Source organism: Phodopus roborovskii, unplaced genomic scaffold (assembly GCF_943737965.1).
Source record: "Phodopus roborovskii unplaced genomic scaffold, PHOROB, whole genome shotgun sequence".
In the NCBI taxonomy this organism is placed as follows: Eukaryota; Metazoa; Chordata; class Mammalia; order Rodentia; family Cricetidae; genus Phodopus; species Phodopus roborovskii.
Genome location: NW_026126418.1, coordinates 3,940,371 through 3,952,500, shown reverse-complemented (window position 1 = coordinate 3,952,500; position 12,130 = coordinate 3,940,371). Strand labels below are relative to the sequence as shown.

General features: G+C 41.8%; 1 protein-coding gene across 1 annotated transcript in view; it reads right to left on the bottom strand.

Annotated features, from left to right (window-relative positions):
• Positions 1-11,713, bottom strand: part of Tcp11l1 (t-complex 11 like 1) — a 35,539-nt gene extending 23,826 nt beyond the window's left edge. Inside the window, exons 1-2 of the mRNA XM_051184076.1 lie at positions 11,566-11,713; positions 7,980-8,166 (exon numbers count right to left, since the gene is read on the bottom strand). Of these exons, the coding sequence (XP_051040033.1) occupies positions 7,980-8,142 (163 nt within the window). The 5' untranslated portion in view covers positions 8,143-8,166; positions 11,566-11,713. The remainder of the gene's footprint in view (positions 1-7,979; positions 8,167-11,565) is intronic.
• Between the last annotated feature and the right edge of the window lie 417 nt (positions 11,714-12,130).

The window sequence follows — 12,130 nt, the reverse complement described above, 5'->3', positions numbered from 1 at the left end:
CAGCATTTCCAGAAAGTATTAATAAAAATACAAAATAAAAGTAAAATTAATGTCCTGCATATTAATAAAATATAAAAATGTCCCAAATAGAGCCTAGACAATATTTTTTTAATTCTTGATATTATGAAGATGTCAATTTTCTCTAAGTAAATCTATTGACTAAGCATATTCTAACCAAACTCCCAGCAGACATTTTTCAAATTTCCTAATTGATTCATAGAAAGAAGTCTGGCAGGATTATGCTGATTTCGAGACTTTCTGTCAAAGTATAACCATCAAGACTATAGTATGGGGTTTTGCATACAGACATATAGATTGACAGGGAATATAGAAATAGACTCAAATATACAGAAAGAGAGAAACACACTGACACACTCATATGTGTGTATATATGCAGTCAGAGGGCAAGCATAGTATTTTTTCATAAAAATATTTCTAAAACAATTAAATCCCTCTATACAAAAGAACAACATCCAGGCCGTGGTGGCACATGCCTTTATACCCAGCATTCAAGAGGCAAAGACAGGCAGAACTCTTGATTTGAGGCTAGCATGGTCTACAGAGCAAGTTTCAGGACAGCCAGGAATACACAGAGAAACCCTGTCTTGAAAAACAAAAAACAAAACCAACACACTGCCAAGTGTTGTGGTACACATCTTTAATCCCAGGACTCAGGAGGCACAAGCTGTCAAACCAATGTAGGTTCAAGGCTAGCTTGGTTTACACAATGAGTTCCAGGACAGCCTGGGGTATATAGAAAGACCCTGTCTCAAAACAAAAACAAGAACAATAAAGGCATAAAAATTAAAAAAAAAAAACCTCAATTCTTCTATGACAAAACTCATTCAATATGAGCTAAAATCATAGATTTAACAGCTAAGATAATAAAGCTTCTATAACATGAAAGAAAATCTTTATGATCCTATATTAAACAATATTTATGATACAAAAAGTTCAAACTATAAGATAAAATTATAAATTAGATTTGTATCTAAAATCTTTACTCTGTGAAAGATGCTATTAGGAAGTGTACCAAGCGTGGTAGCACACACCTTTAATCCCAGCACTCCGGAGTAAAGGCAGGTGGATCATTATGAGTCCATGGCAAGCCTGGTCTACAAAGCAATTTCCAGTACTGCTGTGGAACAATCTTTGTACGCTGTACATAAGTATTACTCTCATTGGTTAATAAAGAGCTGACTGGCCTATAGCTGGAAGGGTAGAGGTTAGGTAGGACTTACTGACAAAAAGAGAGCGTGAAGAAGGGAGGAGTCTCAAGAGGGGCAAGGAGATGAACTTGCTGTGTTGGAAAAAGGTACTGTCATATGGCAGAGCATAAATAAGAAATATAAGTTAAAGTTGTAAAATCTAGTTAGTAACAAGCCTAAGATATCAGCTGAGCATTTATAATTAATATTAAGTCTCTGTGTGGTTATTTGGGAGCTGGTCAGCAGTCCTAATGAAAAACTTCTGCCTATGAATGGTGTTCCAGTGTGGTGCACCTACATCCACATAAGACCTGAGAAAGTTTAAAAAAGGTTCTAAACACACAAAAACCAGCCAAATGTGGTTTCATAGTCTCATGTCACTCATATTGGCTGCAGTAGAGATGTGTGTCTCCCAACTGCCATGTACTAGTATCATACACTAAACTGAGCAGGGCCAGCAGCTGACAATAACAACTTAAGATTCATCTCATGCAATCAAAAAACAATACAGATGCTCAGAAATGACAGATCCAGATGGGGGAAAAAACTATACACAGATTACAGTGTACAGTGTGCTTTAAAATATATATAGGCTTGGGAGAAAAAAGAGAAAAATATATACAGTCATAGATTTAAAAAAAATAATAATGATAAAGATGGGAAATACACAGAAGCTTTAAATTATGGAAACTGCTGGATTAAACCAACTTATATATTTTTAAAATATCTTGACTTCAAAATGGAAGTCAAAAGATATCATATTTTGGGGAAGAGGTTATGCTTTTATTTCCACTGAAATGAGAGACTATGGATTCATCTCAGGTTGATATGGGCATCTTGAAATTTGCAGGAAAAATGATGGAACTAGAAAAAATAATGCTGAGTGAGGTAGCCCAGACCCAGAAAGACAAACATGGTATGTACTCACTCTTAAATAGATATTAGATGTAAAGCAAAAGATAACCAGCCTGTAGTCCATGACCCCAGAGAAGCTAGGTAACAAGAACCCTAAGAGAGACATACATGAATCTCCCTGAGAAAGAGAAATAGGCAAGAGCTCCTGAGAAAATGTCATCATTTATCGGGGGGGGGGGTGCAGAAAAAGTGGTTATTGGTCATAATCAGGAAAATAGCTAAATAAAGGAGTTTAAGTTCAAAGTTCTCTTTCTAAAGGAAAAAAGGGAATATATAAATGATGAGGTAATAGGGTAGATAATTAAATCTACTTTAATCTAAAATGCAACAATTAATTTCAAAATAGTTTACAATGGTATAGATTTTGGCTTATTGACATAAATTTGAAGTTATTTGGGCTATACTATATGTATGCTTCTACTTTTGTTTGGGGTATTGTGCTTATGCAGCTCATTTTAAAATACAATGTATAATTAAGAAGTACAAGTTAAAAGTTAATCTATAATTATCAAACTTTTAGTAATTTTAGGTATGTTTTCAAGGTTAAACAGATATATTTAGATAGATGGTCTTCAAGCACTTCAAAGACCTAAAGAATATTGCAATTAATATGTTTAATAACCTAGGGCTTTTCACAACAGTGATACACATCTGCTCCTGGCAGCTCCAATCTACTTCAGAGAAGATGATGGGCATTGAAGAGACCTCCATATGGAGTCTGTTTTCTTTATGGCAAAAACTAGCTATCTGGGCAAAGAAATTGCCCTTGCCTGAACTGCTGACAGTATGCTGGTAAGATGTAAACAAGTGACTGCCAAACTTTACCAAGACAAGGTATGACAGTCCTTCAAGATTTCCTTCTTCTCAGAAATGTCTGTCAGATATACTAGGCCTATAAGCAAAAGATGGACACCCAGTGTTACAGAGGAACTTTGGGTGACTCTCCAGGCAGCCAGATGTCCCTTTTGTTAGGTAACATTACACCCTTCTAGGGTCTTTGATGGAGTTAAAAATTAAATAATTAAACTTAATTTTTTCTTTAGTTATGATTAAAAGTAAATTAAGTATAAAACTTTAGACTCACAAAAATAAATAATAGAGTATTTTCTCTAATTTTGCCAAATACAAATGGAGTGAATATTTTAACTGTAATTCTTAGTTGATAACTGTTTTTGTTGTATATAATTTTACTATGTTAAAGTTAAAACCTTCCTTTTTAAATATACAAAAAGGGGGAAATGCTATGGAACCTTTGTATACTTTAAATATGTATTATTCTCATTGGTTAATATAAAGCTGACTGGCCTATAGCTGGGCAAGAAGAAATTGGGCAGGAGACAGACTAGGAGGATGCTGGGAAGAAGAAAGGGGGAATTCTGAGGGTCCCAAGCAAGACACAGAGGAAGGAGGAGCTAACTAAACATGCCATACTGAGATAAGGTACTGAGCCATGTTGCAGAACATGGGTACAAACATGGTTAATTTAAGTTGAAAGAGTTAGTTAGTAACAAGCCTAAGCTATCAGCCAAACATTTATAATTAACATTAAGTCTCTGTGTGGATATTTGAGAACTGGCCAGCAGACCTGACAAAAAACTCCACCTACACAGGACAATCAGGGCTATCACATAGAGAAACCTTGTCTAGGAAAAAACAACAAAAAAGAATATGGAAGGTATGTCATAAAGAAAACACAAGTAAAGCACTTGACAGAGCACATAGCCATCTCCATAAGATCCCACAACTCAGTAATAGACAATTAACAACAATAAGAAGTGGGCAAGAGTCAAACACACACTTCTTCAAAGAAGATATACAAATGCCTAGAAATAATATGAAAAGATGCTCATTGTCATTAGGGAAATGCAAACCCGGTGTGAGCTGTAACTTACACATCATCTACTAGCTCTAGCCAGAAGCAGAAAGACTGAACATGCCAAAAGTGCTGAACACTGACACAAAGGAAGAGTGTCTGGACCTATGTGTAAAGTGGGATATGAAACAACAGTCAATGTGTTTTCTCTCTCTCCCTCCCTGTCCCCCCGCCTGTGTGTGTGTGTATGTGTGTGTGTTTATGTGTGTGCGCGCCCACCAGGTTCTGTAACTCAAATATTGTAGGTGGCCAGCAAGCTCTGTAGACCTAGTTGTCTCTGCCTCCTCTGGTCTGAAATTATAGACATGTGCCCCATACCTAGCTGTTTTATGTGGCTTACAGGATTCAAGTTCAGGTTCTTAAGATTGGGCAAACACTTCACCAATGGATCTATCTCCTCAGGCCTCGTGGTGGTTTCTTATAAAACAAAACATACACTTACCATATGTCCCAGAAACCCCACTCCTAATCCATTACCCAAGAAAACAGAAAGTATGGCCATGAAAAGACTTGAAATCATATATTAAAAATCTTACTCACAAAACCTTGACAAATTCAAATGAAAATCCAATTACTGAAAGAGAGAAGTTGTGTATCACCACAAATGGAAGGTTACTTGGCAATAAAAAGAAACTACTGTTAAATGCAAAACCACAAATTTCCTAAGAACTCTCTACTGACAATGTCACATAAACAACCATATTTACTAGAATTCCAGTTTAAAAACCATTTTAAAATTAATACATGTGCATTGTGTGTGTACATGTGCATGCCACTAAACATGTGTAGAGGACAAGTTGTTGGGAGATGGTTCTCTCTTGCCATGGTGTGAGTCCCAAAGAGAACTCAGGTCATAAAGCTTAGCAGGGCGTTCCTCTACCCACTGAGCCACCACATCAGCCCCACATTCCATTCATACAAAGTCACACAAACAGCAAGACTACACAGAAAGCAGGCTCTGATGAACAGAGAGATTTGCTGCCAAGTGGCACAAAAAAATTATGGATGGTGATGATGATATCCTAGCACCTCAAGACAGTGGTGCAATTTTAAAGACCATCAACCATGCTGACTGCTGCAGATTACATTTGTAAAGTTCTAAAGCACTCAGGGATTTGAGATGTATCCATGTGAGTGTGCATCTTTGTTTTGTTTTTGTTTTTTGAGATAGGGTTTCTCTGTGTAGCCCTGGCTGTCCTGACACTCACTCTGTAGACCTGGCTGGTCTGAAACTCACAGAGATCCTCCTGCCCCTGCCTCCTGAATGCTGGGATTAAAGGTGTGGGCCACCACCCAGCTAATTTTTTTAAATCTTAAAAAAAAGACCAAAAAACAATATTTTGGTAGACATATAATTTTATCAATTTATTAAAGATCAAAGAAAATTTACATACTAATAGATATGCTTATAAAAACATTTTATATAATTAATTACATCCTGACTGAATAGTTGGTATATACATATAATATCTTCAGTGTTTTTCAAAGTTGATCAACATTATGACTTTGTAATTGTTCCTACTGAGAACATTGCTTTATATATGTAGTAAAGATGGCAGAAGAACATTGAGGGTCTTTTAAGAAATTGCTAAAAGTTTGTCCTAGTCCTAACCCAAATTTCAATTATTTTTTTAATAATACTCAAACAACAATTTTGTTTGTTTGTTTTGGTTTTTTCAAGACAGGGTTTCTCTGTGTAGTCCTGGCTGTTCTGAAACTCACTTTGTAGACCAGGCTGGCCTTAAACTCAGAGATCTGCCTATCTTTACTTTCCAAGTGATGGGATTAAAGGAATGCACCACCTCCACTTGGCTCAAACATAAATTTTAGAAATGATTTTTAAAATAATTACATGTATGTCTATGTACATCTATATGAAAAGTGAGTGCTGGTAACCAAAGAGGGGTAAAAAAAGATTGGATTCCTTGGAGCTGGAGTTAGAAGCAGTTGTCACTCACCCATGGGGTGCTAGGTCTTTTTTTTTTAGCAGCTTCTGAAAACTTGGTCATAGGTGCCTTAGACATAACCACATGTACTTTCAAATAGCATAACCTAATACTAGCTTCATATTAATTTAGAGCCATGCTATCATTGACAGAATGCCAAAAAGCAAGTCTATCCTTCACAGAATAATTGAAAAGATAGACCAAAAACCCTTCTTTATTAGAAACTACAGTTAATAAAAACCATGTTAGCAGTCTATATCCTCTTAGTCAGTGTTCTGCTGCTGTAGGAAGTACTGGAGATAAATCAACTCATTAAGAGAAAAAGTTGTTGGGTGTGGTATCTTACAGCTGTAATCCCAGCACTCAGAAGCTGAGGCAGTTAGACTACATGAGTTTGACGCCAACCCCAAAGTCAGTTCCAGGGAAGCCTAGTCTATAGAGTGAGGCCTTGACTCAAATACAGATATACATACATACATACATTCATACATACATACATACTTACATACATACATACACAAACACACACACAAGCTGGGAGTTGGGCATGGTAGTACAAGTCTGTAACCCAAAAGTTTGGAAATGTAGACAGGAAGTCAAGAGTTCAAGATTATCCTTAGCTACACAGAGAATTTGAGTCCAGCCTGGGCTACATAAAGCTGAATCTCAAAAACCATAAGGTTTGGGGGCTGGCTTATAGTTTGGAAGTTCCAGCCCCTGATCTAGTGGATCCATCTTTTCAGGTCTGCAATGAGCTACATATAACAGCAGCTACATATATAACATATAACATATGACCAGAATCAACTTAGCCCAAAGCAAAAGGAGACTGAAGAAGTGGCCGAGCCCCAGAAATCCCTTGAAGGGCAGATCCCAGGGACCCCTCCCCCCAAAGATTCTATTTACTCCTCATAATGCCACAGCTGGATCCCAGCTTTTAACACATGGGCCTATGGAGTTCAAGTTATAGCACACATTACAACACTGAGTCCCACCATTAGAAATGCAGCAGATGACATAATACTAGTAGAAGTGACAACCACTGATGTTTACTGACCATTTACTGCTCCTAAGCACTCACTATTCATGATGATTTACATGAATTTGTTTAAAGTTTGTAACCACCCTAGGAGATAGCATGCCTTATGTTAAAGATGGGAAACCATCTCCCTAACTACACACATGTATGAGACAGTAACTCATAAGTGCACACCAGATAATGTATAGTGTGCTTCTCTGGAAACAACTTGTGTTCCTTTATCAGTCTATATGACCATAAACTAAGAAAATGGGCCCACTTGTAGGTATGTGCTATAAGAACACTATGTTGACTGGAAAATTATTCAGGAATGGCTTTATTATTTTGGAAACATACCTTAAAACCCCAAAATCTTTGTCCTTCTTCCCAGTCTACAGAACAACTGTTCATTTATATTTGATAGCATCAACACTAACATTCTTAGACTATGACACTCCCTCTTAAGACCTGTATTTTTGGATTCGCTTCAAAAGGTTTATGTGTTCTTAAGAAAAGGCATGAGCCGGGCAACTGTTGGCTACACAAGCAGGGCCTGCTGGAACCTAAAATGATTCCCTCACTCAGCAAACTGAATCCGTTCACTCTGCCTGTGGGGATGAAGCCCTGGGGAAATGAATTTAGGGTGTGGTGAAGCACCCATTTTCTTTTTCTTTTTAACCTGCGTAAGCTCAGTCCTGGTTCAAAGGAGCCTCAGACTTCTCATTCTTTTAACTAAAGCTATAGTTTCACTCACCCCTCTGCTTCTCATGCTACTTCAAAGTGGAATGCCACTGGGGCGAGAGAGACAGGAATGTTCTGACATTATTCTAAAATTTTAACTTCTCATGCAATTATAAGCACAAAGATGGCCAGGCTGCCAGCTGGGAAACTGCTGCTATTGTCAATAGCTACTCATTGGCAATCTTGTCATACTACAAGAACTTTTTCACAGCCACAGGCACAAGCAAGCCATGTGGAAACAATAATCGGTGCTTTTAATCAAAATCAAGTTTGCTTACAGTGAGGTCTTCCCACTCTTTGGGGACTAGGTGAGTCTGACTTTATTTTTTTCTGTAAAGCTTCATCGGAACATTCCAGAGCACCTTCCAGGCCTTGCTCAGAGTCACTTGGCTTTGACTCTCCTGCTTCGTTTATATGGGACTTGTCAAGGTTTTCAGACATCCTCAGTGAAGTCTATTCACTTTCCTAGGAAAGAAAGACAATGAGTCAAACATGTCACTGTATGACCGAGCAAACCCTTAGTCTCTGAGTTTCAGTTTTCTCAACAGGTTTGGGAAAGTTATATTCATTTATACTATACCTCGGTGGTCAAAGACACTTAGCCAAGGACGCCTTTGAATCTTCGAGAATAGCTGGAACAATTGTATCTCACTCCTGAATAATGTCACAAGTTGGGGAGGGGGCTTAAACCACCTGCTTCTGCTTCAAAGGGAGTGATGACCTTAAGTCTGTATTTAGAGACAGTGTTTCCCTAAATATAACCAATTGACCCTGAGCTCTCTATGTCACCCAGGCCAGCCATGAACTCATGACCTTCCCGCCCCCAATTCATAAATGCTAAAACTGCAGATGTGCACCACCACACCAACCTGAAACTAACACTCTTTCATGGTTGGGAGCTTATAGGAAAAAAAATCCTTGAAAGCTGGGCCTGCTTACATACTCTTGTAATCCTAGCACTTGGGAGGTAGAGGACAGAGCAACTTCAGGGCTAGGGTCACTTAAGTAAAAACACAACACCAAAATGCAACTCATTGGAAACACTTCTAGCCACCTTCCAATGTTGTGCTGAGGAGATGAATGGCTTCTAGTCCTGTTGTGTGGATAAAAACACCTGGGAATGGGAGTTTGGGAGATGGCTTGGTAAGTAAAGTGCTTGCTCTAAAAGCTTGATGACCTGAACTCAGATCCCTTGTACCACTGAAGCCAGGCACGGAATCATGCCTGCAAGATACTCAAAAGTTGATCTCTCTGGCTTCCATGCCCATGTACAGCTCAGTACTCATACACAACATACACAACCCTTCCCCTAAATTCTAAAAACATAACTGGAAGAGGCAGGCAGATCTCTGTGAGTTTAAGGCCACCCTGGTCTACATAGTGAGAGCTCCAGGACAGCCCAAGCTACATAGTAAGACCCTATCTCAAAAACCAAACTAGACTGTGTGTGTGTGTGTGTGTGTGTGTGTGTGTGTGTGTACAGTTTTTAAGACAGGGTTTCTCTGTGTAGCCCCCCAGCTGTCCTGGAACTCACTCTGTAAACCAGGCTGGCCTCAAAATCAGAGACCCACCTTCCTCTGCCTCCAGAGTGCTGGGATTAAAGATGTGTCCCAACATATATTTTTAAGTAGTTGCTAATCAACAGGAAAAGCCTATGAGTAGGAAGTACCAAGCAACCATAATGAATGTGACTGGGTTTTCATTGTATTAGCTGCTGATAAGAATGGGGATATTACCTGACACACTAGTCTAGACCAGCTAGTAAGGGTATTTTTCAAAACATTTATTTATCTTATGTATATGAGTTTTTTTGCCTGCATGTATGCCTGTACACTGCATGTGTACCCAAGTTGGTCAGAAGAGGGCAATGGGTCCCTGAAACAAGAGTTATGGATGGTTCTAAGACAACAAACATGTGGGTGCTGAGAATAAAAAACCTTCAACATCTGGAAGAGCAGTCAGTGCTCGTAACTGCTGAGCCAGCTCTCCAGCCCAAGATCTGCCTGTCTGTTTGCTTATTGGTTTTTCCAGACAGGGTTTCACTATGTAGCCCTGGCTGTCCAGGAACCCACAGAGATCCACCACGGGCACCGCCCGCAGAGTCTCACAACCCTGGCTGGCCTGAAACTCTATACAGAGAACAAGGGTGACCACCTCACAGAGATCTGCCTGCCTCTGCCCCTCAAGGGCTGGGATTAAGGGGCACCGCCATGCCAAGCTGAATCTCACTTTTCTAACCCAGTGGCCTACCCCTCCCCTAGAGACAGAGTCTTTCTATGTAGCTCTGGCCACACAGGTCAGTCTGGAACTCATAGATCTCTGAGCTCTGGGATAAAGGCATGTGCTACCTACCACACCTGACCCAACTTTTCCTTCCAAAACCCATCTCTTCACTGTCCCAAATCCTACTAGAGTTTGGAAGTGCAACAGACCCGGTGTATAACATCACCCACAGACCCCATAAGAAAGAAAAACACATCTAACTTTAACCTCTTCACATGCTGAGGAGCTGACCAGATGATGGAGTCCTTCAGTGGATGCAGAAAGGAGGGAAAGCAAGACTCCTTTAAACTCAGTAGACTGCCCCCCCCCCCAGACCCTGCAGCTTCTCTCTCCTCCCACAGCGCTTCCTTCAACCTTATGAATGTTTACACTTTTCTCCAAAGTCCTGCAGGGCTGATTGCTAGACAGTTGGCATTCATCACTGACTGAAATTCCAGTCAAAATACGATTATTTAAATAGGGATGGAAAGATGAAAACAGTCTAGCCAGAGAGAGACAGACATGCTTACAGGCAGCCGCAATGAAACACAAAGAAGCATGACTTTGCTATTCTAAATAGCAGGAGGAAGCCGAGAAAACCTTCCCAGAAAAGATGGCACGTGACCTATCTTTGAAAGGAGTAGAATTTCACCCAGTTATAAAGTGGGGGTGGGGTGGAAAGCGGGTTATTTCTTTCCTCTGGCAGAAGTCATGGCACCCGAAATGAAAATGTGAGAGGTAGCGAAGATGGGAAAAGAGAGTTGGGGGTCAGATGGGGGGAAATGCTAATTTGTACTTAAAAAGCAAAACGAAACTCTTCGCCTAGATTTTGAACTTCTCAAGAGCCAAGACCAACCATATTCTCCAGAAATACTCTGCACCACCCCCATGCCCGGCAAACAGATACCCATCTGTTGATAGACATAAATCCCTGTGTCATCTGTGTGATGTCACTGTTTGGGAGAGGTTGCCCAAGGTGTTTAAAGTAGCACTGGACCTGTGGTTTGAAACTGACAATACCTTTAGTAAGAGTGATCAGTTTTTCTTAAAATATCCAGTTCCCTGTCACTACTAAGATCCAATTCTGGCTCTTTAGAGGCTGTGGGACTTCAGTTTTCTACGGAGTTGCGTACCTCCTCATTTAACGGACAAGATTACACAGAGACCACAAGCTGGCACACAACAACCATTCCACAACTGGCAACTATAATTAATGAGCAGTGGGGGCGCTTCCGGGGGCATAATTGCTCCCATTCATTCATTCAACATCATAACCGAGGAGAGCAGGATGCTGGCATGGGGACCCACATCTGTCAGGGCTGCACGAGGGCCCAGGCAGAACACAAAAGAATCCTCCAGAAAGGGTCTTTCGGTGAAAGAGAGATGTCTGCCCACCGGGATTCCGTTGTAAACAGCTGTCCAGGCGGGCGAGGCGCTCCGGGAGTGCGGCCTGGAGGGTGGACCTCCCCCCGCCCCTGTGTCCTCTTCGCCTCCACCCGGCATCCCCGGGACCCGACCGGTCGGGAGGGGCCAAGAAACGCCGGTGCTTCGGCCCCGCGCCTCCCGGGCTGGCCCGCCGGCCTCCGCCGCCGCCCCGCTCACCTGCCGCGGCGTCGGCGATCTCCCTGCGGCCGCTCCGGCTGCGAATCCCGCGGGGTGGCGACGCCAAGGGGCGGGAGCGGCGCAGACGCCCAGCCCCAGCCCGCGTCCCCTCCCGGCTGCCGCGCTCGTCAGCCCCGCCGAGGTGGGCAGCCGCCACGGTGACCGGCCCTCAGCCAGCCGCCGGGCTGTGCCTGTGCGAGGCGGCTGTAAGCCGGTGCGCCTGCCCAGCCTAGGGCGGCGCCATGTTCCTGTACGGCAGCTCGCCGCTGTCACGAGGGGCTCTCGGCGGTTCGGAGCTCAGCCACACCACGTTTCACGTTTCTGTGTAGAGATAAGGCTAGGGGTCTGCAGCCGGGCAGGCCTGGCCCGGGTCGGGGGGAGCGGCGGCGACGGGCGATTCCCACACGCTCACGCCCGCGCAGGGCGGCGCCATGTTGCTTTACTGAAAGAAAAGTGATTCCAAGAGAGGCCAAAGGCAAGGCGCCTTAGAAGCCTCCTCCCTCGCCAGGACTTTGAAAGTTGAGAGTTATTTTCATGTTTCGTTTTTTCATGGCAGGATTTCCTT